Source organism: Neoarius graeffei, chromosome 8 (assembly GCF_027579695.1).
Source record: "Neoarius graeffei isolate fNeoGra1 chromosome 8, fNeoGra1.pri, whole genome shotgun sequence".
Taxonomy (NCBI): Eukaryota; Metazoa; Chordata; class Actinopteri; order Siluriformes; family Ariidae; genus Neoarius; species Neoarius graeffei.
In genome coordinates, this window is record NC_083576.1 from 13945561 (window position 1) to 13969291 (window position 23731).

Genomic DNA, 23731 nt, shown 5'->3' on the forward strand with positions numbered 1-23731 from the left:
ATAGGCTCCAGCTTGCCTGCGACCCTGTAGAAGGATAAAGTGGCTACAGATAATGAGATGAATGAGATTTTAATTTGCATCTTATACGGATTTTATAAGGGAAATACGGATTTTGGAGGTTGGTTATACAGGTTTGATTGACCAAAGGTTGACGTATGGTATTTTATAGTATATTTGTATTTTAATTTAGTATAATGCTATTTAGTTTTTGTATTGATCTTCTGCAATGCAGAAATGTTACTGGATACCTTTAATTTCTCTCTGGGATTAATAAAGTATCTATCTATCTATCTATCTATCTATCTATCTATCTATCTATCTATCTATCTATACCTTTTTTTAAATGCAGCTTAAATCATTTTATATACTAAATACTTTATAAGCGTTATAAATTTAAAAGCTTGTTTTAAATACTATTCAACATAAAGGTGCTTATTTGTGAGGCAACGTCTATTACACACATTAATATTTATATTTATATTCTCTCTAAGCGAGAAGGTCATAAAACCGGAAACTGCACAATCTTTTTCCGGGTTACTGTTCTCTGTTCCCGGACGTTTCACGCGGGAAAAGGGGGAGCACAGGCAGAGGTATGGCAACAGTTTTGTCTCTTTTTTTCTGTTTTAATGACGTAAAACTGAGAAATAAACTCACATAAGCAGGTTATTACAATGATATTGCGAGTTTTTTCGTCCTGGAGTAATGAAACGTGTTTATTTATTGTGTGTTGATGAAAAACAGGCTAGCACCGTTATGTAGCTGGCTAGTTAGCTTAGCTGAGTTAGCATCCATCACTGCCTGTGTCCTGATAACAGGAGTCTGTGCTCAGATGTGATTTAGACTTGAAAGTGGGTTGAGTAAACACAGCAGGGTGATCCAGACTCGAGCTCACAGTGACTGAAGGGTGTGTTTGTGTGTTAATCAGGCAGCAGAGATGGGAGACACACTGGAGTTCAATGAGATTTACCAGGAGGTGAAAGGATGCTGGGTGAGACACACACTTCTTCTTCTTCTCCTCTTATCTCACAAACACAGTGTTCGCTTTTAACACCTAAAGCTTACCTAAGTTCTCTGTATATTTGATTTTTTTTAAAAAGAAATTAGTTATGTGTTCTTGTCCTTTACAGAACGACGGCCGGTTGAGGTTCAGCAAACAGTCTGTGGTCTACAAAAGCAGTAAGACGGGAAAAGTGGACAGCATCCCTGCTCCTGATCTGTCTCTCGCACAGTGGCGTCGTGTCTGTCTCGGACACGGGATCAAACTAGCCACGAGCAACGGTCACGTCTACAAATATGATGGCTTCAAAGACACGGTAACGAACTGAGCGCGTGTGTGTGTGTGTGTGTGTGTGTGTGAACAAAATTGTATTTATAGTTGCATTACATGACAAGCATTTAGCAGGCGCGCTTATCCAGAACGACGTACAACATACCCAGAGCAGCCTGGAGAGCAGTTAGGGGTTAGATGCCTTGCTGAAGGGCACGTCAGCTATTCCAGCTGGTCCAGGGAATCAAACTGGTGACCTTTTGGTCCTAAAGCTGCTTTTCTAAGCTTTAAAGTGCATATCCTGGACCAGTTTTGTTAATTTTTTTTTTAATATGAAAGTCTTTCCCTTTACACACTCATCCAGAAGGGTAATTTTGCACAAGGCTATCTGTCTACAGCAGAAAAAAAATTAAAATAACAAAACGCGTCTGGAAAAATCCCAAGGGAGTCTGGAGCCAGATTCGTGACGTCACCTGCGGAAGCGCCAGCAGGCTGTGAGAGCTTGCACGGTTTCAGTGCACAGCCTGTGTAGACCAAGGCCGAATCCCATTTCACCCCTTGGACCACCTTGGCCCTTCCCCTCCATTTTGCGCGTTCACGTGAAGGGGTAGGGGTATCCCAATCCCAGTTAACGCGGAGGGGTAGGGGAAGGGGTAGGGCTTCTGTACCCCTCCAAACGGAGATTTTCCTGGAGCTGACTCCGAACGAAGGGGTTTGAGTGATTTCCCACAATGCCATGCGGATTTCAGCGAGATTTCATGCGGATTTCAGAAAGATGGCGGTTCCCGCGGTGAAAGATTGTCATAAATGTATTTTCTCCATTATTTATGTGTTTTAAGTTGTTATCCAGAGGAAACACGCCGCTTGATTCGCTTTCGAGCTGAGAATGAGCAGCGATTTCTGAAATCCAAGCTGCTGCTAAAAAGCTTTGGGAGTGAGTATTGTTTTCGGTTGCTTGACTGCGTACGTTTTGTTCGGTTATTCTCGCTTTTATTGTTTACATGAGTGTTCTGACACCACATTCTGTCGGATGTGGTGCACGAAGCGCCAAAGATATCCCATTCAGTGGTGTTAGTTAACAAATCACACCCTGCCAGCAGAGATTTCTGGTTCTGGCTCTGACTGTAGCGGCTGGTCGCAGCCAATGACGCATTTGGTCGCGTTTTGCTAACGTAAACGCTGACGGAGGTACGCGATGACGTATGCGATCGTTGAAGGGTAGGGGTTGAATTTCAAGCCCTATCCCTTGTAGCTCAGTTTCAAGGGGAAGGGGTAGGGGGAGGGGTAGAAATTAGAATTGGGATTGGGCCCAAGTTTAGCAGCTAGCGATTTTACATTGAAATATGGAATTGTCACTGGATGGACCTGCGTCGTTTTTCAGATCAAGTTGCCTCGCGAAGCCCATTTCCCACTGCAAATAGTTCTTAAAGTCGTCAGGCCTTGTGAAGTGAGCACCGCAAATAATACTGTAGCATGTAGCCAGTTTTTCCAGGCGCCTCGCACAAAGCGCTCCCGTTTCTCTCTCATTGTCCGTTATTTTGGAAAACGATGAGTACTAATCCCATCAAGATTGGTGTTGCTACACCCTCCGACGATACATCTGTTAACCGTTTTAATAATTACGTGATAACGTTGAAGAAATTTGCAGAAACCACCAGGTCGTTTTCTCATAAACAAACCAGCGGTGATGTAGGATTCAGAAGGAGGAGTCCCACACACGATGTCACGAAAATCAATGTTTGCCGGGAAATTCAAATGCCAAGTTTTTTCAGAGGCGGACCAATTCGCCTCAAATGGCTTGATTTCAACTGAATTGTTCTGGTATTGCGCAAGGTAAAAAAATCGCACAAAATGTGACAAATATTTGACCAAAGTTTAATATAAAATGGGAGAATTACATTGATCTTGCTCCTGAATTTACCCGTGATATGCACTTTAAGTCATGGCTTCCCTTGTTATAAATGGTTAAGTGTACGGTTTGTCTTTTATTTGGAAAACGGATGAATGTGGATGCTTTTCTTTTTCTTTTTTTTTTTAAACTTTTACATTAAAGCTAGGATAGGTAATTTGTTAGCGAAACCAACAAGAGTAAGCTAGATTTTTGAAAGTGTCCAATGGGGGGAAAAAAATCCCACACTTCCAAAACAGGTGAATGTGCACTGCCTGATTTCTGCTGGTGGAGGAGTCCATGAGAGAGATGACCAAGAATGTTTTTTTTTTTTTTTTTTTTTTTTTTTGTTCCAATCATTTAATTTATTCACCACTGTTGGGATTGAAAAGGAATTTCAAGAAATGCTTCTAAAATTTAACGCACTACTCTTAAGTTTATATAAACTACAAAATCTGGTAATGATTCACCGAGGGTGTTTTACTGGTAAAATGTTTCATTGGCACGTTGTTGATTTTCAAATTCCACATCATGCTGCTGTCCTGTTCTCGGCTGATGTTTAATCCGTAGTGACTTGTGTCTCGTTTATATTCTGTTTGTGCACAGTGTGAAAATAAGAAGAGATTAGATTACAGTACGTTTTCACTGAATAATTTAAACAATACGGTTTTCTTCACAATGATTCAGTTGGTTCACATTAATGGTTTTACTTTATTTAATCCCTTTATAGAGATCTTGCAGTCACGTGACCGGAAAGTACACAGCCGCCATTTTGTCGGTAAAAAACACCGCTGAATACTGCTTCACTCGTGTACAAAATGGATCAATTTCAACCGACGGACTACATGGCTCATTTTTCTAATGAACAGATAACTAGATATATGTCTAAAATAAACGACCTACGGATTAGTGACCCTTATGGCTTACCGGACGGAGTTTTCACGACCGTGTCAGTGGATATGGAACTGCAAGAGGTGGAATACCCAGATGTGTATAATTACCTCATTAACTTTCCCTCGCTGTTCAGTGGTGAAGCACTGCGTGCTTATAAATCTCTGGACAGTTATCTTTACAGAAATTCAGGATTTGTCAGCCGCCCTCAGATGTGGCATCTTGTAAACAAGAAAATAACAATCCTCATTGGACGGGTAAGTCATTTAAGTATTGAGTACTAGTACTGATACTAGATATATCAGTAGTATCTAGTATAGCACTGACCAGCCGATTATAGAATAAGGTAATTCCAGCTGTAATTCCAAATCGTCCGTCTTGTTTACCATGGATCTGGTGTTGGAGAGGTAGAGGCTTGGCAGTGGAGGTTTGAGTGGCTGTTTTCTGAGCTTAGTCAACAGGCCGGCTCTGCCTGCAGCCTCGCTTTTGCTTCCTCTCCTGGCGCCGCCTCCTTCGCCTGCCAGACCCGATAACAATCCACGGAGACCCCGCTGGTCTCGCTATCTCGTCCGGAATGTTGTGCATGCGATGGAAATCAAATTTATTTGTATAGCGCTTTTAACAATAAACATTGTCGCAAAGCAGCTTTACAGAATTTGAACGACTTAAAACATGAGCTAATTTTATCCCTAATCTATCCCCAATGAGCAAGCCTGTGGCGACGGTGGCAAGGAAAAACTCCCTCAGACGACATGAGGAAGAAACGTCGAGAGGAACCAGACTCAAAAGGGAACCCATCCTCATTTGGGCAACAACAGACAGCATGACTATAACATTAACAGTTTTAACAGGTATAACCCTCAACTGTCCTCATGGGGCTGTCCTTCACAGGAGCGGTGCGATAAAACTCCGACCAGACACAGGGCACCAGGATGGATCAAGCAGGTCCGAGGGGCAGAACAGGTTGTTAGGTATGCCCTAAAAATGACAAGTATTAAATCTGTGTGGTAGGCTCGCAGAGACGAGAGTCTTTACATCAGACATAACACACAACAATGGCATGTTAATATGGTAAAAAATATCATCTATTTTACCATATCACTACAAACCGTCATTTTCTGCTGGAAACCAATGTCCAGTAAGTCCATACGGTTGTAGTGGATATTGAAGTCCGGTACAGACGAACAACACGCAAAAATACACACAAAAAACGTGCACAGGTAGGGAGAGCTTGTAGCCGCAGCCGTTGTAGTAGAATTGTATATAGTAGGGTTTTCCAGAAGAAAAGGTAGAAGCAGAAGGAGAACCAGAATGAAGTAGAAGGCGGAAATATGGCGTTTGACCGACAAGATGGCGTCTGTTACAATCTGGATCGGCTGTGATGTCACATGCAAGATCTCTATATCACGCATTTGTAACCAAGACATGAGTTCTGGTAGAGTTGTTGGCAGATTGTAAACCAAAATCTCATAAAACATTGTTGGTCTATTGTGAGATCATTTTCAACTTTTTTTTTTTGGCAGCATCTTGTACAGTGGACACACAGTAAACATGTTCAGCTGCTGTTATTGTACAATGTAAATCAGCCTTACTTCAATAACTGGGGCAAAATCCAATAACCATATTTCTAGCATGTATACAAACACATTTATAGCTGTAAGTGAACTATGGATTAAACGGTCATCGTTTCTGCAGCTGTACATCACACTAAAACCTTTAAACAGGCCGAACGCCATCTGGACCCAGCAGTCTGGATTTCAGAGGAAACTGAGTACTTAAGAAGATCCAGTCAAAGTAGGGAAAAAAAAACCCTGTCCATAGTTCAGCAACTTTAAATGTGAACCATAATGACTTCTGGAGCACATCTTTATCCAATCATGTGCGTTTATGTAAATGATTTAGCTGAAGGCAGCTCATCGGATCAAAGGTTAGCTACGGTACTGGATACGTTATAGCGAGCATTTTCACTGACGTTCATATGTTTTTCGTTTTATTTACTTTCTCTAGTCGAGTATTGAGCCAAAAATGTGGCTAGGTTTTTTTTAAAAATATTTATTTAAATATATATATATATATATATATATATATATATATATATATATATATATATATATATATATTTATTTATTTATTTTTTTAAATGTATTCCCCACTGGTCGAAAGGCCCGAAGGGGGATTATGTCATGGCGATGTCCATCCTGGGAAGGGTGCTCACCTTCTGAAATCAACTCCTCTTACAGTTTTTGGAGGAATTTCATGAAACTTGGTAGGATTCTTTGTTATACGTCGGTAATACGCATATTGTAATTCCGTTAAATTTGGTCACATTTTACCAGTGCTACAGCCCTTGATTAACAAAATTATAATTTGACAACTTCATGAGGTGTGTTTTCCTTCTGAAATCAACTCCTGTCACAATTTTTGGAGGAATTTCATGAAACTTGGTAAAAAGCCTTGTTATATGTCAGTAGTACGCACGTTATTTTGTTCAATTCGGTTGCATTTTACCAGAGTTACAGCCCTTGATTAACATCCTTGTACTTTCATAATTTCATGAAGGTGTGTTTGCCTTCTGACGTCAACTCCCCTCACAGTTTTTGCACAAATTTCTCAAAGCTTGGCAAAAAGCCTTGTTATATGACGGTAGTATGCATATTGCAATTTAATTTTGTTTGTGAAAATTTTCCCAGAGTTTTGACCCTTGATTAAATAACTTGTACTTTGACAATTTCATGAGGGTGTAGGTTCTTCTGAAATCAACTCCTCTCACAGTTTGTGGAGGAATTTCACCAAACTTGGCAAAAGGCTTTGTTATATGACAGTTATACGCATTTTGAAATTTCCTTTCATTTGGGCACATTTTCCTAGAGTTATGCCCTCGATTATTAACCACCTTGTACTTTGGCAATTTCATCAAGGTGTGCTTGCTTTCTGAAATCAACTTCCCTCACAATTTTTATCCCCCGTTGGCTGAAGGGGGATTATGTCGTGGTGACGTCCATCCCAGGAAGGGTACTCGCCTTCTGAAATCAACTCCTCTCACAATTTTTGAAGGAATTTCACCAAACTTGACAGGATTCTTTGTTCTATGTCAGCTGCGGTCTCAAAAGTAGCCGGTCACCGGCGGCAAATCGCTGTCTGTGGCTTGTTATGCCGCCGGCTATTGTCAGTTGAGTCACAAAATTTAATATTAAATATTTCTGACGGCAAAAAAAGTTGTGAATGTAAATTACATCCACTGTCATGTATGTCCGTTGCCGCATCAACTTTGTTTACATCCTCGACATGAGTGCAGCCATTACTGCCCCTTGTGCCATATGTAAGCCGTACTCTGATTGGCTTAGTGTTCCATGGACTGTGAATGATTCATACCATCATGTGACTCACAAATGGCAACGAAAAGAGTTGCAAGCAGCTCCATGCTGGATGCGTGGCGAAAAAGGTCTAGAGGGAAAGGCAAGTACGTTTTGAACGCAAATTTATTCTGTCATTGTGTTGATATAGAAAAATAAATACGTCTTAGTCCACCGTTTCTCAGCCTTGCTTAAGACATTATAATCGCAGATCGTAAAGTTGACTCTGCATTTGACAGCTGCTCGAAAAAACAAACTGCGTGCGTAACAACGCTAATCAAGCTTAAGCTAGACGACCCGCCTCAAATACCCGTCCCGGGTAAATGTTATCCCAATTTTAGATGACCTGTTCCAAACCATCCCGCCCCATGAAAAATTCATGCTTGCATCTCTCTCTCTCTTTGATTTTATATATATATATATATATATATATATATATATATATATATATATATATATATATATATATATATATGTGTGTGTGTGTTAGTGCTGTCAAAAATGTCGCGTTATTAACGCGTTAACTTGACTCAATTTTAACAGCGATCATTTTTTTTATCGCGAGATTAACGCTCTGTGACATGATGCCACGCCCTGCACAGCCAGAGTCCTCTGCCCTCCCCCGAAGAGCCACGGTGCTCGGCTTAGGTTTCGTTTTCCCATCGGCGGCTCCAGCCCCACTTTGCAGTGGCTGTGACAAGACGTGTTATGCTCTGCAATAAAAAAAAAACCATTGGTACAACCAGTGTTCGAACTATGCCGATATTTTCGGGGGGTCCCTTTTTTTTCCCCCTTGGGGGGGGGGTGCTTGCGCTTGTCTCAGAGCGCGGATCTCCATCGCGCGCTCACTTCGGATATGCAAATGCTTCCCGTTACACACGATTGCTATGTCAATAAACATCATTTTGCCAATATTTTAGAGACCCCCCCCAACATTTCCCAAATCATGTTTTCAAGGGATCTCATGTCTGTTTCAGGGGATCTCGGATCCCCAAGTACCCCTGTAGTTCGAACGGTGAGCAAGCCCATTCACTTTTTTATGCTGATAAGAGAATTACAATGGTTTTTCATGTGACAAAAATGTGCGATTAAATTGCGATTAATCGCTAGTTAACTATGACAGTCGCGACATTAATCGCGATTAAATATTTTAATCGCTTGACAGCACTTATATACACAATAAATAAATATAAATGAGTGCTGCTAGCTGTTGTTTTTTAATAACGATGAAGTCAGCTGATGAAGTGCATGTAGCTGCATTTTATGTAAGTTTGACTGCCAAAAAATAAACATTTTGATTATAATTGAAGTTGTTTTGTTCTTCATCTGTATTCAAGGTTTCACCATATTCTTCAATGGTATTAGAGAATCTGGAGAAACTTGTCACCTTAGCTTAGTCAAAGTGCACATCAGACTTAAAATTATTATATCATCCATATGTGGATTTCAATCGGACTACTTTGTTTGTATGCAAATATTTCTGAAATATGATAAAATGACTGAGGTATGGTTTCATATTTCAAGTTTCCAAATAGTATTGATTACCCTTTATTTTCACTGTTAAAAGTTACCAGAGGCCACCATTTCTCAGTGCATTTCATAAAATTTTCTGTGCCAAAAAGGGGGGCGCACCCCCCCTTTGAACCCCCCCCTGCACGCTTTGCGTGCATTATGTCTGCCACTGGCAGACATTTTACCATTTTTCACCCTGCTGTAAATTATTTGTACCCTGCTATTCTCCCAAACTTTGAAGCCCCTGTGTCAGTAATACGTATACTGCAGTTTTGTTCAATTCAGTCGCATTTTACCAGAGTTATGACATAGTTGCCAGCGGGGGATATTACAGTATGCTCTGAGCGCTCTTGTTTTCCAACAGTGGAGGAAGAACGCATAAAAAAAAATCATAATTACAGTAAATCCTCTAATACTGGCCTGTATTCCATTACTGGCCGGGACTCTAATATTGGCCGGTCTCGCTGTCGGAGGAGGTAAATAATGGCCGGACTCTAATACAGGCCGGGGCTATAACCAACGATGTTTCTGAGATCATAGTGGCCTTACACAATCGTTCCGATCTGAAAGACAATTGTGATCAGTGGCGCCGCCAGGCGTATGGCTGTACGCACTAGGCGTACCTTGGGGGGAGAGATTTTTTTTTAATTATAATTGTTACCTGAATGCTTTGGCAATGCAACATAATTTGAGAGAGAGAGAGACGCGTGTGTGCCGGCGCATTTGTGTGCTTCAGGATTGGGCGGGGTGTGCGTGACCAAGAAAGCTCATTGGTCAATGCAGATATACTTTTCTTGCACCACTGAGATTCTCTCCAGTTTTGAGAAACGGAGACAGACAGTCGTCAGTAGTCAGAGCTTGTGTGAGAATTTATTGAGAAGCGAGTCAAAAATGAGTAAACGAACCCTGAAACAAACGAGCTTGTTTCAGACTTTTACGAAAAAGTCCAAAAGCAGTGATCCAGGGGTGTCATCTGCTTGCCAGTCTTCTCCAGTATCAGCTAGTAACACGGCACCGGCAGCTTCCACTCCTCCGCAACCTAGCAGCAGTACGCTGCAGCTGGATGCGAGCTCAGTTCCTTTGAGGGAATTGCCTTCATCTACCTCTGAGTTTGAAACTAGCCATACATCCAGTGAATTTCATATAAGAACACCTACATCTCCCCATGTCCCTTACGATCAGAAGTAGATGGTTGCTCCACCTTGCTGACAAATGAGCCATCAGATAGCTTTACTAATGAGCCACGAGTCAGCCCGCTATCACTGACATCAGATTTATCAGACACAGGTAAACTTCAACCAGATGCCTTAAAATGTGCACCGGACTCTGTAAAGCTCAATGTCCTACAGAACCGCTTCAAACCAGACAGAGGGTGGGTGGCTCCTTCTACTCTGATTTTCGGTAAACTCAGAAAAATACCCGAGGAGTTTTTCAGCGAGTCTATGTACCCCACGTTGCGCTACAGTGTGTGTCAGAGTCGTGCGTGCGGTAGTGCTGAGCAAGTTCACTAGATTCTAATCGAGGCTATAAAGAGTTTATTGTTTATTGTCGTGTGTAGTTCACATATGTTGTTCAAATATCAGCCTGTGTTCATGGAAGGCTATTGTTCAATTTCAAGTTAAAGTTCTATCGTTGTTTTGTGTATAAGCCTATAGATCGACTCTTCATAGAAACTGCAGCACGCAGTTTATAGGTTCAAATAGACACAAAATCTCGTTTTTATTCATTCCACTGGTAGTCTGTTTTGCTCAAATAGAAATAGAGGCCTGCCTCTAATTCTGGCCTCCTTCCAATAATGGCCTGGACCAAGATGCACTTGAGTGAAATAAAGGCCCCGGCCTATATTAGAGGATTTACTGTAGTTAAAAGTCTTTCCTTTAACTAATTATTAATGGAATTAAAAGGTAACTTGTCACCCTTCAGTCATGTTAGTTGCTTGGAAGAGCTGGAGCTTTTTAAGCAAAGAAGTTTATGTAGTTGGATCTTTCCAAATTTTAGATCCCCCCGGTCTTAATGCTAATCTGGATTTTTATTTATTTATTTATTTATCATCTTAACTCCTCTAGGATAGTGATGATTTCATGGTAAGACTCATGATGCCTTTGTACCACAGAATATTGTCTCTCTTGAAGCCTTTCTGATTTTAACAAAGTCATTACATAAATCATGAAGACTTTATTCGGGATGCATTTGATACCAGTATCGATCCAGTACCGTGCTCATTTATTCGTACAAAAAACAGATAGCTGGAGGGAGGGAGACAGACAGACAGAGATAGACAAGTAGACAATTGGAGGAGAGAGAGAGGCAGACAGATGGAGGGGGAAAGAGAAAGACACAGAGAAGGAGTGAACAAGAGAGCTAGGCAGACAATTGGGGGGGAGAGGCAGACCAATGGAGGGAGAAAGAGACAGAGAAGGTGCGAGAGAGAGATATAGACATAGATACAGACAGACAATTGGAGGAGGGGGAGAGAGAGAGAGAGAGAGAGAAAAAGGTAAACAGAGACACAGACGCCGAGGGAGGCAGAGAGACAGGCAGACAGATGGAGGCGGGGGTGAGAGAGAGAGAGACAGGCAAGCAGACAGACAGATGGAGAGAGAAGGAGGGAGGGAAGCAGACAGAGATGGACAGGCAGACAGATGGAGGGGGAAGAGAGAGACACAAAGAGAGGGAGGGAAATGGGCAGACAGATGGTGGCATGGAGAGGGAGGGGGAGAGAGATGGAGGGGAAGGGGGAGAGAGGGACAAAGAGAGGAAGGCAGACAGACAGATGGGGAGGGAGAGAGACAGGCAGACAGATGGAGGGAGAGAGGTAGACAGACACGGGGGCACCGAGGGAGGTGGGGGGGGGAGAGACAGGCAAGCAGACAGACAGATGGAGAGAGAAGGAAGGAGGGAAGCAGACAGAGATGGACAAGCAGACAGATGGAGGGGGAAAGAGAGAGACACAAAGAGGGAGGGAGATGGGCAGACAGATGGTGATGGGAAGAGGGAGGGAGAGAGATGGAGGGGAAGGGGGAGAGAGAGACAAAGAGAGGAAGGCAGGCAGGCAGACAGACAGATGGGGAGGGAGAGAGACAGGCAGACAGACAGATGGAGGGAGAGGGAGAGAGGTAGACAGACACAGGGGCACTGAGGGAGGTGGGGGAGAGAGAGAGAGACAGGCGAGCAGACAGACAGAGATGGGGAGGGAGAGAGACAGGCAGACAGATGGAGAGAGAGGGAGAGAGGTAGACAGACACAGGGGCACCGAGGGAGGTGGGGGGGGAGAGAGACAGGCAGGCAAGCAGACAGACAGATGGAGAGAGAAGGAAGGAGGGAAGCAGACAGAGATGGACAGGCAGACAGATGGAGGGGGAAAGAGAGAGACACAAACTGGGAGGGAGATGGGCAGACAGATGGTGGTGGGAAGAGGGAGGGAGAGAGAGACAGACAAACAAAGAGAGGAAGGGAGACAGACAGACAGATGGTGGCGGAGAGGGAGAGACAGACACACAGAGGGAGGCAGAGAGACAGGCAGACAGATATGGGGGGAGGAGAGAGAAAGAGAGACAGATAGACAGAGTTTTCCCAAAAATGGTGCTCAAGTTGCGGAGTTGAGTCAGAGACTGGCGATTTCCCTGATCAAACACACGGTCATGTTGAAGTTGGACTAAAGAAGATCTGATGTAATGTTCAGTGCAGTGCTGAGTAGATGTATTTGAAACCAAAACGGTGTGTGTGTGTGTGTGTAACACATTGAGTGTTTATGTCTGTAATTCAAGATACTACAGGAAAAGGACGCTTTGAGCCTCTCCGGGATTAATCAGTGGCTTCAGCTTGTGTGTGTGTGGTGTCCTAGCGGGAGTGTGTTTTATTAGCTTCCTCGTGCACCATCATTCCGGGAAAATGTGCAACATTTCGTGACAAAAACGAAGGCGACATGATCTGACCTCCATTACTGTTACGCACATGTGTATGTGTGTGTTGCACTTAAATATATGGCTCAGCTGCTCACTTTGATTCCTGATGTTTATGCAAGTTTACAGTGAAGGGGGTGGGGGGGTGCTAATTTTAAGAACGGAAAAGGAGTGCAGTAATGAAAGTTCAGGTTTGTGTATAAAAGAAGAGGAGGTGGATTAGGTGCAAAGCATCGCTAAGAGCGTCGATGTCTGTCTCTCTCTCTCCTTTTTCTCTCTCTTCCTCTTCTTGTCTTGCTCAGACACACATGCACAGCACTGGTGTGACATGTGGAAGCGATTGTGCAGTGCTGGATAAATAAACAGTCTGATTGGGCGCGCTCAGTATGAGCCTGTGGCCGGATTACGCACACCTCCACCATCCCAGAGGGGTGCAGCGCCATCAGCCGACCTCTTATTAATGAAGCTGTTTGGGGGGGGAGAGTAAAAAAAAATTAATTCTGTTTACTACTTCTTTCTGCACTCTCTTTGCTCTACAGGACTTTGAGAAAATCTCTGCGTTTTTTAAAGCCAACTACAGAGTTGAGCTGACGGAAAAGGACATGTGTGTGAAAGGCTGGAACTGGGGGACTGCAAAATTCTCAGGTAAATATACTCCATTATTTATTGAGTGTTATAAATAAAATACTCAATACTCCTGATTCTGCTCAAAGCATCTGTGCGAAACCTCTGGTCAAGTGCAAACAAACGTTGAGATGCATCATCAGTGCTGATGCCGTGTTACCAGGCGTGCAAAAAATAATGATACATAATTTGCGATCAATAAAGTGAAAAAACAATGCGTACTGCAACCTGTGCTCGGCAAGGAATTGTAGCATCTTCCTACAAAATGAGTAACTTGGAGAAACTCAGCGTAGAGAGTTTCTTCCTAATGGCGCACTGCAGCGAACAAAGGCGCAAGCTAGGCAAGAAAAAAATACCTACAGACAGTGCTAGCTGAGTGAAAATATCAGCTCTTGATCCTGGTTTATGCTGGATACGTGCACAAGCAGTGATGGCGTGAGCCACATCGTTCACATGTTCACCTACAGTAGAATACAGCTGGAGGAATAAGGGCGTATTCACACCTACGTTGTTTGGTCCGGACTAAACGAACCAAATTTCCCTTGGTCCGGACCTTTTGGGTTGGTCTGAATACAAACCACCGAACTCTGGTCCGGACCAAACAAGCGGACCGAGACCGAGCTGCAAGGTCGGACTCGGTCCGGACCAAAGGAACCCTGGTGCGGATCTTTTGGAGGTGTGAAAGCAGACCGGACCTAATCCGACAGCTTTGCTTTTTTGTACCTCGGGAGCTTCCGTCGTTTGTCGAGCATTATGGGAAACAGAGTCTTGACACTCCACCGCAAAGCGCAAGCACTGTTTCGGTTGTCAAGGGAACCTTACAACAGTCATTCAGACCAGTGGTAGGCTAGACTACAGAGTACAAAGAATGAGTAGGGGGCAAACGTGGGCCGAGGAAGAAACGCGTACCCTTGTGGATATATGGGCAGATGTCCACATATCTGAGCTTTTGGAGAGAACGCACAAAAATGCCGACGTGTTTGCTGTATTCAGTGAGAAAATGAAGAAGGGGTTCACGCGCTCCCCAGAACAATGTCGGCTAAAAGTGAAGAAACTCCGTCAGACCTACATTAAAATCAGGGACGTCCTTTCAAAAAGTGGCGGTACTAGCGGCGCAAAAAAGAAATTCATCTATTACGATGGATAAGGCGAATATCCCGACACGTACCTCCTCCGTCTTGCGTGAAGAGCCAGAACTGTCACAACATGATGTGCGCTCATCAGCGCTATCCTCCGTAGCCGCCTTGCCCTTTGAAGTCGTCGTTGATAAATTACTTGTACAACAGCATAGTAATCGCACAATTGTGAAAACAGTAAAAACTGGAAGAAACATATAGCTTTGATGACATTAAAAAGAATAACAGCACGGAAAGCCTCCATGACTACTTTTGAACTTAACGCTTTGTGCGCGTGTCGTCTCTGACCAATAGCCGAACGACCTCAGGGCGCGTGGCTTTGTTGACAGATTTTGGTCCGCTTACTAAAATGTACAGTGTGAAAGCGAACCGCACCAAAATGAAAAAAAAAAAACATTTGGTTCGGACCAAAGCAAGTGAACTATCGAACTATTCCGGTCTGAATACACCCTAAAAGCAATATCCACTAGATGGCGCTTCAGAGCCAAACCAACAGGTTTAGTGAATTCATTGACGTAAAACGCACGGAGCGCTATATCTTCTCTTTAAAGCTATCTGCGCCTTTGATTTATAACCATAACCTTACTTTGAAGAATATTTATTAACTTTTTGGAAATTCAGTAGATTGGCGCACACAGCAACTTTTGGATGCGTATTAATATTCAATCATTAAATGTAATAGAGAAATGATTTCTAAAGTGAAACAAAACCAGCTTTCTGCTGCAACCCTACTCGAGACGGAGAAACAAACGGAGCTGGCTAATGCACCTGGGTGGAAATCAATTATTATTCTATCCACATTCATTGAATATGAGCAATTGTGCACTCCGATTGGCTACTCTACTACTAGGATATCAGCTCGTATACCGTGAGTAGAGAAAAACAAAATGGCGGAGCACATCAAGTCAGGTATGTCATGATCAAGTATTTAAAAGAAATGGCTAAAAGAATATAGTCCTCCTCCCAGTATCTCCTGTTCCACACTCCAGCCCAGTCGGTGGCACGTAATCCACCTTTACATCCGTTTACCAACCAGCAAAAACCCCTGAAGACCAGTGTTGGGCACGTTACTTTCAAAAAGTAATTAGTTATAGTTACTAGTTACTTTTCCCAAAAAGTAACTGAGTTAGTAACGGAGTTACTTTGTCATTAAAGTAACTAATTACCAGGGAAAGTAATTATTCCGTTACATTTTGTTACCCCCCCCAAAAAAAAAATCAAATTCAGTTAGTGTAATCATAATAAAAGTGAATGTTAAATGTGTTTAATGACTGAAATGGACACTTAACAGAACCAATCAGTAACATTATCTACACTATATTAATATTTTTGTGGGACAATGTGAGAAGACATCTATCAAATTTAATATATTTTTGTAGTTATTAAAATTGTTACTAATTACTGGCCATTGACGAGGACAAGGGGCGGCACGGTGGTGTAGTGGTTAGCGCTGTCGCCTCACAGCAAGAAGGTCCTGGGTTCGAGCCCCGGGGCCGGCGAGGGCCTTTCTGTGTGGAGTTTGCATGTTCTCCCCGTGTCCGCGTGGGTTTCCTCCGGGTGCTCCGGTTTCCCCCACAGTCCAAAGACATGCAGGTTAGGTTAACTGGTGACTCTAAATTGACCATAGGTGTGAATGTGAGTGTGAATGGTTGTCTGTGTCTCTGTGTCAGCCCTGTGATGACCTGGCGACTTGTCCAGGGTGTACCCCGCCTTTCGCCCGTAGTCAGCTGGGATAGGCTCCAGCTTGCCTGCGACCCTGTAGAAGGATAAAGCGGCTAGAGATGAATGAATGAATGAATGAATGACGAGGACAAACGCTTTGTTCCTTGACATAATGTGCATTGCACGTAAACACTCTTGCCTTTTATTTCAAGTAATGAAAAGCAATGGCTGTATTTCCAATGTGAAAGCGCAGTGTTGGGCTGACTGCTCGCCATCGCTGTGTCTTCTGATTGAAAGAGCGCGCAGTAGGCGTGGCCTACCTACTGTACGTATGTTGTCCAAATCTACTCTGATTGGCTTACTGTGCCGTTGTCTCGTGTCTCCCCGCCCCACACTAAAGCAGAGTAAAGAAAGGCTGAACGAGCAGCGTGCCAGATGAAAACAGCTTTAATAAAGTAACGCATAGTATTTTATTGTAAGTAACGGGAACGGCGTTATAACGATGTAAAAAGTAATTAGTTAGATTACTCGTTACAAAAAAAAGTAACGCCGTTATTCCCATCGCTGCTGAAGACAAAGAAAATGGTGGAGCATATTGCTGAACGAACCGAGGATGAAATAAAAACTCTCCTCAAAAATAAAACCGCAGAAAATACAAAAAAAGCAACAAAATATGGAATAAAAGTATTTGATGGTAACCCCCCCCCCCAGAAGTATTACAGCATTTTTCACAACTTGCTACGATCTTTTTTTTGTGTGCGTGTTTTTTTAACAATCTATGCGGAAATGATTTTGTTGGGCGTTTTGTATAAAGTTATTTTGAATTTGCAAAACATAAAAATGCGCCGTTTCTCAAAATCCAGTGAATGTGGATAGAATCAGTGTTGTAGTCGAGTCACTAAACCTCGAGTCCCCAGTGTTCAAGTCCAAGTCATTAAAAAATTTCAAGTCGAGACCGAGAACAAGACTCCAACCGCACCGTTTGACCGTGGCTGTTTCAGCGCCATTAACATTAGTTTGTTCCTGAACATGACGTATGAACAGGTGAATGTGCTTCTCTTTATCAGGGAGTGCGAAGTATTCTGTCAGAGATGGTTGGGAGACGGATGCAAGTGCGGAAGGTGTGTTTTATTAATACACGTGAAAATGGTAAACAATCCAGAACGGCAGGCAAAATCATAAAACGGTGAAAAGGGCAATAAGTCGAGCGATGCACAAGCAGGCTATCGTAGACGTGGCAGAATCAAAGATGAGAAGCAGGAAATCAGGGATCAGGAAACCAGACAAGGAAATAAGGCTCGGTAATGTGTCAGCAACACAACTCAATACTTCGCAAAGTGAGTGAGTGTGTTTTCACAGTTTTTATCTAGGCACGCTGATTGCGCCTTTATCTTGTGCAGGTGCGAGAGTCCGCTTGACGCGTGTGTGCTGTCCGGAGCGCACCCGAGAGTCTATCTGATGCACACGCCAAGGCGCGCAGGTGTGGCGGTCTTGCATGAAATTAGTACAAAAATTAACGTAGATATAAATATTTTATGCCAAACTATTATGGAATGTTACAAAAAAAATAAAGAAAAAAATCCGAGTCCTCATCTCCAATTTATGAGTCCCAGTGCAGTTAATGCACGAGTCCGAGTCATCGGTGCTCAAGTCGAGTCGCGAGTCCTTCAAATTAGGGCACGAGTCGGACTCGAGTACTACAAGCCTGGATAGAATAAAAGTTGTTCCACTCAATCTCATCGTACGTGGGTTATAGCTAACTCGGCGCTACGTGCCTTGTCAGCTATCGGCTCATATACGACTCGATTTTGTGGAATAACTGTTAAAAGAGCCTAAACAACCAAGTACTCAAACTAGTACCAAATAACTTGCTTGTGCTGGGGAGAGTCCTTTATATCCGTCATAAATTCTAATACGTTCTCTATAACGAGAGAAATCTGGGAGATTATTGAATCAAGATGTTTTACCTCCGCTTCCGAGCATTAAAAGTTGGAAGAATGAAAATATGAAAACCAAAGGAGACATGGAGTGGGGGGTCGACCTAGGAGTCTTTGAAGATCATCGCTAGCCTCTAATGAGGCCTGTAGAGAGTTACAGTAGTTTGAAAGCACGATGAACCTCATAACCACCGAGAAACCGGGAAGGCCCAGACAGCAGGGTGCTCATGCGGTACACTGCTCCTTTGTCTGTCTCGGATGAGGTTTTGCTCCGAATCGCCACGTGGTCCAAATGTTATGAATCTCTCTAACGAGTGCAACGTTCTGCTTTCTTGAGCATAACGTTCTTGTTGTGTTCCAGCCAAATGTTATGATCTCGCAGGTGTAGTGCTGCACGCGACACAGGTAACGCAATCATACCTTCCAGTTATAGACAAAAAATATTGTTGATCAGTCTTATACCTGTTTCTGCGTATTTTGCATTCAGGGCCATTGCTGTCATTCGACGTTAACGAAAGTCCCGCGTTCGAGATCCCCCTGGCCAACGTATCCCAGTGCACCACAGGAAAGAACGAGGTCACGGTGGAGTTCCATCAGAACGACGATGCCGAAGTGTCACTCATGGAGGTCCGCTTTTACGTCCCGCCCAGCACCGGAGACGACGGCACGGATCCTGTAGAGGTACGCGAATGTGTGTTTGGTAGTATGGTTTTAATCTGAGGCGTTACAGGAAAGGGTATGGAGTCCTGTTTCTGCCACCATAATAATGACGAGGTTTCTCGTGATCTCATCATAGTGAGACTTTTTCTCATTATGGCTTGCTGTCTCGTAATGATGAAATCCTATTTCGTGCTTTAAGATTATCTCATAATTATGACTTAATCTCACAGTAATGAGAATTTCCTTGTGCTATCTCAATGAAGTCTTATCTCATGACTTCAGATTCTCGTACTGTATTTGAATTGCGGCTTAGTTTCTCATAATAATGACTTTCTTTCTCATAATAATGACTTTATCATCACTGCCAACCCCGATCCGGTTGGCGTGGCCAGAATTGCAGTAGTATGGTGGGCGGTTCCTTTCTGCGCACTCTCTCTCTCACACATTCACGCCTATAGAGATCTTGCAGTCACGTGACCGGAAAGTACACAACCGCCATCTTGTCGGTCAAAAACACCGCTGAATACTGCTGCACTCGTGTACAGAATGGATCAATTTCAACCGACGGACTACACGGCTCATTTTTCTAATGAACAGATAACTAGATATATGTCTAAAATAAACGATCTACAGATTTGTGACCCTTATGGCTTACCGGATGGAGTTTTCACGACCGGATTTTGAACTGCCAGCGGAATACCCGGACGTGTATAATTACCTCATTAACTTTCCCTCGCTGTTCAGTGGTGAAGCACTGCGTGCCTATAAATCTCTGGACAGTTATCTTTACAGAAATTCAGGATTTGTCAGCGACTCAGATGTGGCATCTTGTAAACAAGAAAATAATCCTCATTGGATGGGTAAGTCACTTAAGTATTGAGTATAGCACTGACCAGCCGATAATAGAATAGAATAAGGTAATTCCAAATTGTCCGTCTTGTTTACCTGGCGTTGGAGAGGTAGAGGCTTGGCAGTGGAGATTTGAGTGGCTGTTTTCTGAGCTTAATCAACAGGCCGGCTCTGCAGCCTTGCTTTTTCTTCGGCTCCCGGCACCGCCTCCTTCGCTTTGCTTCCGATAACAATCCACGGAGACCCCGCTGGTCTCGCTATCTCGTCCGGAATGTTTTTTTTTTTTTTTTTTTTCTCATCCAGAATGTTGTGCATGCGATGGAAATCGCTACAAACCGTCATTTTCTGCTGGAAACCAATGTCCAGTAAGTCCATACAGTTGTAGTGGATATTGAAGTCCGGTACAGACGAACAACACGCAAAAATACACATAAAAAACGTGCACAGGTAGGGAGAGCTTGTAGCTGCAGCCGTTGAAGAATTGTATATAGTAGGGTTTTCCAGAAGAAATGGTAGAAGTAGAAGGCGGAATATGGCGTTTGACCGACACGATGGCGTCTGTCACAATCTGGATCGGCTGTGACGTCACATGCAAGTGCTCCATGAGCAATTTAGAGTAGCATGTCTTTGGGCTGTGGGGGAAACCGGAGAAAACCCACGCAGACACGGGAAGAACATACAAACTCCACACAGACAGGCCCCCCATCAGCCACTGGGCTTGAACCCAGAACCTTCTTGCTGTGAGGTGACCATGTTAACCACTACACCACCGTATCGCCCAAGGATTTTATTATTGTCGGATACTGTCTGATAATAATGCCATGATCTCATCATGCGTGTCATCATTTTGAGAATCTCATTTCTGTTTCCGGTTGAGAGTATGCCGTGTGCATTCTGGCTGCCGCTTCTCATCAGAGCTTTGTATTTTATTTTCTCTCTTGGGTTTTTTTTTTTGTGTGTTTGAGTGTTTTTGTCTGCCGGCTGTGGTGTAGCTCCAGACCCAGTTTTGGGTGTCAGTTCCCTCCAGGCCTTGGTTCGCCGTGGGCGATGCTTGTGCTCCTAGTTATGGACTGCAGTGAGCTCGTTGCTCATTTTAACATCGTGGTTGTCCAGCGCTCTGTGCAGCAGTGCTTTAGTGCTTGCCATGATGTTCCAAGCGGTGGCGTCGTGGCAGCTGTGTAGGCGGTTTGTGACATACCAGCGCTCGGCGTGGCGTTGCTTCTGTGCTCGCTTTGTGGATCCATGGTGTGGTGTTCCGGGCGGTGTTGCCCAGTGCCGTCGCGGTGGCTGTGCTGGAGGTGTAGGACTTGTTTTCGTGCACCTTTTGGTGGGACTGTGGCTGCTACACCATTGGAATGACATCTTGACCTTGGTGGAAACCCCCCACCCCAATAATTGTAAAGCGACCATGGGTTTTGAGAAAAGCTGATTATAAATTGAACTTAATAATAATATTTTATTATTATTATTATTATTATTTACAAACTAGTAAGCCATTATAATATTTGCACTTTGTCATAAGAGTATTGTGTAATTATGAGATGCATAATTGTGTCCAAAATCACTCGCTCGTTCACTGCTCCCTACTCGCTTTATAAGGAATTCTGTATAGAGGACTATACAGTGAGCTCATTGGTAAAATGGAGGAGGAAAAAAAAAGAAAAACACGTTCGGATACTACTCGGCCGCGCCGTTATTTACGTCATTACTGTCGCACAATTAAAACGTGCCGGATCAGTCGGCTGGTGGGTTTTCAAAATAATATTTTTGTGATAAATACATATTATACTGAACGCAGAGGTGCCAATCATTACGATTTTCAAAGTAAATTCTGCAATTACGATTTTGGCTCTAATTGTTCCGATATTGAGAGTTTCTTACATGGGTACATCATAGTTGACCGTTCCGGCGCTTCCGCATTTTTTTTTTTTCCCCCCCAGAGTAGTATAATTTTACAATTATTGGTCGAAAAACAAATCCACAATAACCATTGACCAATAGAATTCGATCTTGCATATCTAGCGTGAGTCTGGACGCCATGCTGCTTGTTTATCAAGTCATGGGATTTCTTTTTCAGTTTAAATTTTTGAAGTATAATTATGTCGAGCGAAAAGGATAGTAAACCTAAAGCCGGTAGACCAACAAAAACAGTTAACCAAAAGTTCCGTAAGGAGTACACTGATAAATTAAATTTCATCATCCCTTCTAAGAAGTCAGTTCACCACGCTTTCTGCTCGACATGTCGAGTAGACATATCTATATCCCGTGCGACATACGACGGCATGTTAATACCGAAGGACACAAGGGTAACGCCGAAACTCTTGGGAGCAATAAGAGAATATCGGATATTTTCGTGAAGTCCAACGGTGACCTGGATGCCAAGGTGACAAAGGCAGAGGTTATGTTCACAAACTTCTTCATTGTGGAACATAATCTGCCCATTGCCGTTGCAGACCACGCTGGACAACTTTTCAAGAACATGTTTTCTGATTCAGAGATCGCGAAAAAGGTCAGTTTATTATTCAATTTTTTCAGTGATTTTAATTAGCAATTATTAGGCTCAATTAGAAGTGTCCGGGGTGGGAGATCTCGTCAATTTGAACCATATTTTACACCCTCCGAATAGGCAAATGCCCTGAATAATCATTTAAATAATTCAGCAGTTTACTATTTTATTATATGTCTGCTGTGAGTAAAATACTAATATTAAAAAAAAAAAAAAGGGGGGGGGACGATGGCTGTATAATGATTTTAGATATAAAATTGTTGCAATCATTTGTAATGTGACATGTCAATAATATTGTTACTATAATTTTTGATACAGACAAATAAAGATGACCCTTCTTACTTTTTTCTAATAGCTACATAAAGTTATTAAGCAAATGATGTAATCCGCACTCTCCGTTCACGTTGGATCATTATGATATGGGATCACCTAAGGCTACGTTCACACTGCAGGCTGAAGTGACTCAAATCCGATCTTTTCGCCCATATGTGACCTGTATCCGATCTTTTATTGACAATATGAACGACACAGATCCGATTTTTTTTCAAATCCGACCCAGGCCGTTTGGATATGTGGTCCTAATTCTGATTCCTATCCGCTCTTTTCATATGCGACTTCAGTCTGAACCGCCAGGTCGCATTCATCCGACTTGCACGTCATCAACAAGCCACAAACGTCCCTATTCTGCGCTGAAGTAGGCGGCGGGTCTCTCAAAAAAGTTACAACAACATGGCGCATAATCACGGGCGCAGATAGAGGGTGGGACTCGTCCCACCCAGATTTAAATTCACCTCGCTTGGTCCCCCCCACTTATAGGGAGATGCTGTCTTTCTTTGCATAAGGCAAACCTCACGGAAAAATCAAAAGACTAATTACCATTCGGTTTATTGAGGTGCACGGCAGTGTATACATAGTTGCAACAACTCACATAAAACAAAACAAAGACTGATATTCGGTTGGTTGAGCTGCGCAGACTGCACAGGTTGCGAGCTCGAGCTTGGTTGCTATGGTTACTAACAACAAGTTTGACAGGCATATCGGGGTTTGGGGTTGGTTTGCTGGCAGCTTTGTCCCCCCCCCCCCCCCCCCCCAGTTTTTTGTCCCTCCCAGTTCAAAAAACGTATCTGCGCCCCTGTGCATGACATCAATGCGAGGGACGCTTCGGGCTGTGAAGGTTCTGAATCTTCTCAATGAAAGGACGCAGAGGTTAGGGAGCTGATTTCCATTTGGGGGGATGCAGCTATTCAAGCTAGATTGGATGAGTCATACCGCAACCGGGCGGTTTTACTTCCGTAAACACTGGCCATGCTCACTGCGTGTGACATCGTTGTATCCTGCAATGCGCATGCGGAACACTTTTAGGTCGCTTTTCATTCATACTGAGGATCACATACAAGTGGCATATATTTGTTAATGTGAACGACCTCACAAAAAAAAATCGGATTTCACAAAAAAATCGGAATTGAGCATTAAGCCTTGCAGTGTGAACGTAGCGCAAAGGTTGGCACCTCTGTGAGCATATTTCCCACATTAATAAATACAAA

General features: G+C 43.2%; 1 protein-coding gene across 1 annotated transcript in view; it reads left to right on the plus strand.

Moving 5' to 3' along the window:
- The first annotated feature begins 543 nt into the window (after positions 1 to 543).
- The window catches only part of ssrp1a (structure specific recognition protein 1a), a 77284-nt gene continuing 54096 nt past the window's right edge, over positions 544 to 23731 (plus strand). Inside the window, exons 1-5 of the mRNA XM_060927321.1 lie at positions 544 to 590; positions 926 to 988; positions 1128 to 1313; positions 13353 to 13458; positions 18660 to 18853. Coding sequence (XP_060783304.1) covers positions 935 to 988; positions 1128 to 1313; positions 13353 to 13458; positions 18660 to 18853 — 540 coding nt within the window. The 5' untranslated portion in view covers positions 544 to 590; positions 926 to 934. The remainder of the gene's footprint in view (positions 591 to 925; positions 989 to 1127; positions 1314 to 13352; positions 13459 to 18659; positions 18854 to 23731) is intronic.